The sequence below is a fragment of the Perca fluviatilis genome, chromosome 22 (genome assembly GCF_010015445.1).
Source record: "Perca fluviatilis chromosome 22, GENO_Pfluv_1.0, whole genome shotgun sequence".
Classification (NCBI taxonomy): Eukaryota; Metazoa; Chordata; class Actinopteri; order Perciformes; family Percidae; genus Perca; species Perca fluviatilis.
Window position 1 is genome coordinate 12594635 of NC_053133.1, and position 6000 is coordinate 12600634.

At 37.5% G+C, this 6000-nt stretch overlaps 1 protein-coding gene across 2 annotated transcripts in view; it reads right to left on the reverse strand.

The window, feature by feature from the left end:
• tpk1 (thiamin pyrophosphokinase 1) overlaps nt 1-5433 on the reverse strand; it is an 82311-nt gene extending 76878 nt beyond the window's left edge. For both annotated transcript variants that reach the window (XM_039790044.1, XM_039790042.1), the window contains exons 1-2: nt 5342-5433; nt 1867-1957 (exon numbers count right to left, since the gene is read on the reverse strand). In XM_039790044.1, coding sequence (XP_039645978.1) covers nt 1867-1909 — 43 coding nt within the window. In that variant the 5' untranslated portion in view covers nt 1910-1957; nt 5342-5433. The remainder of the gene's footprint in view (nt 1-1866; nt 1958-5341) is intronic.
• Between the last annotated feature and the right edge of the window lie 567 nt (nt 5434-6000).

A 6000-nucleotide genomic window follows, 5' to 3' on the forward strand; every position in this document is an offset into this window, starting at 1 on the left:
ATTTACAGACATTATCCCCGGATATGATGTCAAAACTTTTCATTTATAATTGACAACGCAGCCAGTTAGACCCCAAATCACAGAGATGCCGATTCGCACGGGACTAATATTATCACAGGACCTCCGTTTTCGGCGAAATATGGTAGGTCATTTGCGGGGGAATTATTACTTTACAAATTACAGACATGACCGATTCGCACGGGATTAAGATCACAGACAACCTCCGCGATTATTACAAATGACTGGAGGTCACCAGGTAATACTTATCCCGTGCGAATAGGGCTAAAGTCGTTTAAAAAAAATAATCTAAATGGTCCCACGCCACACTTCGCCGTGTCCTCTTCATGATTACTTTTGAAATCAAAACGGAAACTCGCAGCCAGGTAACTGAGTATGGAGTCAAATATTGCCCTCGAGTGGTAAAATGTTTAATTGCTGCCACACTGTGAAATTAATTTAATTGCTTCAAGACTCACACTACCCAACGCAGCCAGTGTTAGTTTAATCGATGACAAATTAACGTCATTGACGAAATTCTTAATAATCAATTATCAAACGTCTATTAATTATGCCCATCCCTAGTAAGAGGTGTAATACAAGACAGACATAAGAGATAGAGAGAGAACTACATGTGCCCGCTGTCTCCTCTACAGGCCAAACGGTTGTACCATGCCCTTGACCTTTACAGCTCTGGGTAAAGCCTGCCCTTAGGCTCAGAACAGCTTTCCTTCCTCCACACTCACTCACACACACCCCTCCAGGGAGCTCACGTATACCTTGACCTGAGAGAAGTGGCTAAAGGCAGCTATAACCAGCTTCCTCCTCAGGTCTGAAGGGCAGTCAGTGACCATCTGGAGGGTTTCTTTTTCTCAGATACAGAATATCTTTGAGGAAAATAATTTTGTTACAAAAGCATGCCTTTGGAAAAGAGAGAATAAAACGTACTATGGTGGAACTTTTTCAGTCAAATGTCAGACTGAACTTGAGTTTCTAGTGTTGCGTTTGAACAAATGATGACAGGGATGTTATTTAGTAACAAGATTATTTTTTGAGGAAATATTTCAATAATCAAAACGCCTCCTCAAAGTTACCGGCGCTGAACTCCGACACAGTCGGACAAAGTTTGCAATTAGCCATCCATTTTCGTAAAGCGGCCCATATTTGAGCTTTACATAGTTGATTTCTCGCATAAAAAAGTTTCAGAAGTGAATTTTGTAATGGAATAGCAGAGATCTGCGTGACCTAGTTAGATTCAGAAGACTACCTGATCTCAGGTCAGTTGTGTAGCCTATGTAAATGTTGGGGCGTGACCGTTCTCTTAATACACCCAAGGGCTGACAAAGGTTCCGGTTTTTGGGAGGTTGACGTCAACTTCCAGCTTTGTTGAGATTCGCCCGTTTTCAGCGGCAGTTTCAAAATATGAGATTTTCATAGTAAAGGGGTGTCAGTGGGATTTTGAGCTTCTATGTATGTCCTATTTACCCACCGAACTGTCGTTATTCAACTATGACAGGGTAAAATCGGTTTTGCATTCTATCACCCCTTTAATAAAGATTCTTTACGCAGCTAAACAAAAAAGACAAAAAGGAAGTGCGTCTCATACATATACACATTGCTGTATGAAAGTGTCAGTGATATGTTTTTGAGTTTTAATTCCACCAAGACAGTCCGTGTGTGTCAGAGTGGCTGGGAGAAGCTGACAGAGAAAGACAAGTGTGACAGTGATGTGAGTAAATGTGTGTTTTGATCAGACCTTTGTTTGAGTCCCAGTTTGTGGCTTGTGGGGAACACATAATATGTGCATGGACCTGCATATTTGACGTATGTGTGTTTGCGCCAAGGGAATGTGTGTTTGAAAGGCAGTACCTGAGGGCAGCAGGCAGTCCAAAAGCGTCAACTCTTCATCCATGGCCAGGATCCACAGGAGCCCGTCTTCAATCAGCCGACTCACCTGGAACTGGGGAGAGGAAGACAGATGCTGTTGCTACTCTTCTTGTGTTTATCTTTTTTAGTCATTTCATTTTCCAACTTGTCTCCAATCCCAGTTTATGTCCCACCTTCACTCTGGCCTAATTATTCCCCCTGAAACAAGCAGACAAAATACAAACACTAACATATGCACACATGAGCACGATGACACTATATATCACTGCGTAAGTTAAGACCGTTTTATACAGTCTATGCTTAAGACACAATATTCACACTAGAGCTGCAACTACAAATTATTGTGCCAATTATTTTATTGATTTATTCGGTGGTCTAAAAAATTTTAATCTTCATGGAAAAAGTGAAAAAAGCCCATCACATTCTTCGTGGCATCATCATCAGTTTACAATTATAAAGCAGCGAAAAGCATTTGGAATTTCTGCTGACTAACATGATTAATCATTTATAGTTGTAGATTGGTTTTCTTTCCATGTTGATTTATCGACTAATCATTGCAGGTCTAACTGACATAATACATTGCCCATGATAATGGTAGTATCACCATTCAGTCAGGACAGTCTACTAGCTGTGGAAGAGGAAACAAACCCTTACAGCAGCAAAATTAGTTAATAAAATAATTAGAGCTGAAGCAATTAATCGATTAATTGATTAGTCATTTGACAGAAAATGTATCTGTATCTCATTCCTTTCAATTGCTCTAAAGAAAAAGCGATAGGATTACCATTCCAAATATCAGCATCTACCCCTTCTGTTGTTTCTGGATTTTTATTATTTCTGCCGGATCTGATCCCACATTTACTAAAAGATTGTTTAAACCATTAACCACATCTTCCATGTTATTTATTTTCTCATCATTTTCAATATAACATTCTGGGTAACTTGTATTTCTATTTTTAGTTCCATTTCTAATAATACTATTTAGAATATTCCATACACCTTTCATATTATTTTTATTATCATCTAACATTTTATTATAGTATTCTTTCTTATATTCCTCATAATATTCATTAATTTATTCTTATATCAACTTTATGCTTCTGGGATACGATAGTTAATGAATTTTCTATAAAGAGTGTTTTACTTTTTGCAGGCATTTAATAAACCCTTAGTTATCCATGGACTATTTGTTTGCCTTTGTCTGTTTGTTCTGTTTTACAGGACAATTTTTGTCATAAAGAAATGTAAAGATCTTTAGAAATCCATTGTATGCTTTATCAATATCTTATGTATAATATAATATTTTCCAGTTCTGTTTCAGTAACTAGCATTTATGTTTTCTGCAGTTCTTACTCTTTTGTATTTGAGATGACTACTATCCTTGGGTTTCCTATAATTACAATTTTAGACAATAAAATCAGCTAAATGATCACTGTTGTCATTGTATAATAGCCCACTATCTACATTGTTTCCCATAATGTTTGTGAATATGTTGTCTATTAATGTGGCACAATGAGAAGTGATCCTACTAGGTCTGGTGAATGTTGGATATAATAATAATAATAATAATAATTTTGTATCTTTTATTTATATAGCACCTTTCAATAGACCCAAGGACACTACAGGCTGTAAACAGGTGGTGTTCCAGGAGTTTTTTTTTTAAAGTCCAGGAATGTAGCATTTCAGATATCTGCAGGGAGGGGGTTCCAGAGGGATGGGGCTGCAACACTTAAGGCTCAGTCTCCGCGTCTGGTGTGGGGAATTGGAGAGCAGGCCAGCGTCTGAGGACCGCAGGTTTCGGGGCGGGGTGTATGGATGGAGGAGGTCGGAGAGGTACTGTGGGGCCAGGGCATATTTGTAGGTGAGAAGGAGGATTTTATATTTGAACTTAACCCTTGTGTTGTCTTCCCGTCAACCTTGAAAAAAAATCTTTTTTCGACCTTCTTTTTTTTCACAGTTTGTTTTTGCGTGTTAAATTGTTAAATTTTTCTTCTACACATTTCCAGCACTTATTTCTACATCGCATAGTTTCTGATATAAAACAAAAATTGAAAACGGGTCAATGTGACCCAAAGTCAACAGAAGGGTTTAATCGGGAGCCAGTGAAGGTGGATGAGGGTCGGGGTGATGTGCTGCCACGTCTTTATTTATTTTTATATATATATATATATATATATATATATATATATATATATATATATATAGAGAGAGAGAGAGAGAGAGAGATAGATAGTCAATACCATACATTTTATTAATGAAATCTGTCATTTTATGCTTTTTTTTGATTTATTAGGTCAATGTTTTAATCTCCACACCTTGAAACATAAATGAACAACAAAAGTATAAAGCAGACATAGTGCAACTTGCCAGCACTCCCATTGCTCACCTTTCAGCTTTACAATCCAGCGAGCAAAACAGAGCAAACCATTAATTAAGAAAGCATAAAAAAGCACTGTTTCTATACTGGTCCAACTGCTTAACTTTTAACAACCTCCAAATTAAAAATTTAAAAACAGGACTATGTAAATGATTACCTGAGTATATGTATAACTGCACTGCACTACAACAAGCTGAACTTTAGCCGACATAAAGTGGAATTATGTAATCATTATATTGCCCACACCTCGTCTCTGAAAATTGAAGTACCTTTCCACAACCTCACTAAAAGTAAAACATATAAAGATACATTTCTAAATATAATTTGTTTTAAGATAAAACTGTCCCCACAATTACACATCATGAATCTACCATCATTCAAATAAATGTGAATTGGTAAATATTATCTATGTTATTTATTTCTCCCCATTTTATTATAAAAGTCCGTAACATCTGCTTCCATGGGTATCAATATTAGTCTACACAAGTGTTTTTACAGATGTCCAAATATGCATCTAACAACAGTTAGACTTTAAATCTGGTTAATTATACACACGTTTATGTTTTAGCAACAACAACAACAACAACAACAACAATCAACAACAACAACAATCAACCACCGGTGTTTTGCCTCCAGGGTTTCTCCATGTGCTGAAATAATACAATACACTTTGAGCAGTGTTAATATTGAATGCAGCAGCTCATTATCATGAATGTATTGAGCTCATTGTGCATTATCTACTGCTAAAAACAATGCAACTTTTCATGACGCGTATTAGGCAACACTCCCTTGGGGAACTGGACTTTATCGTTCGCCTTAGAGGCGACTGTTCATCAGTGTCATAACGCGCTGTAACACTTTAATGCAGCAGTTTGCAAATGTATGCCGGGGCATTGGAGCAATGAGCCACGCTGCTCCCCGCTTTTCACAGATAAAACCGTACTATTCTGATAGAAACAACACACATGCCGACACTATGCTTCACTGCCAATAAACCGACTTTACATTTTCAGCCTGTCATTGCTTTGCTTAGTAAGTATTATATATCTATGAGTAAGCATTCAATACAAACTCACTCACCGGCTGAAGCGTCTTCCGCACTTGATGCTGTAAACAGTCAAAGAGAGCGCAGGCAGCACACAGATGAGCCAGCAGGACTGAGGAGTGGCGGGAATTTGTTACAGAGACACCTAGAGGCCAGAAGTGGAAACGCGTTTTCTTCGTAAATTGCTTTACACGTGCAGGGGGTTTCAAAGGCAGTCCCATCTGTAAAGGAGACTCTAGGGTTCTCCAGCAAATTCAGAAATAGTTTAGTTTCACTCTCAGTTTTATTAATAATAATAAGAGACTTCCCATCACTGCTTTTATTCTTCACTGTAAACATCATTTGATGTTATGCGATTACAACAGTGCTGAACAGAAGTCAACAACAACAAAACAGAAACTAAATTCTCCCAATATAGTGAGTAAAATAAATCTTTTAAAACAGGGTCTGCTGGCCTAATGTTAATTTTGGGTGTGTATGTACAATTGGAATCTTTAAAATGTCAAGAACTCCTAAAACAGTTCTGCATTAACACCACTGACCCATACAGGATGAGACTTTTATTGAAGGAGACTATTTTAATGTTCAATCTTAATTTTGTTTAATGGAGCATTAACAGTGAGACAATTAGATGCTTCATTGATCCCCCTCCACAGGGAGAACTACCAGGTCTACGTCTTTAGCTTAAAAAATG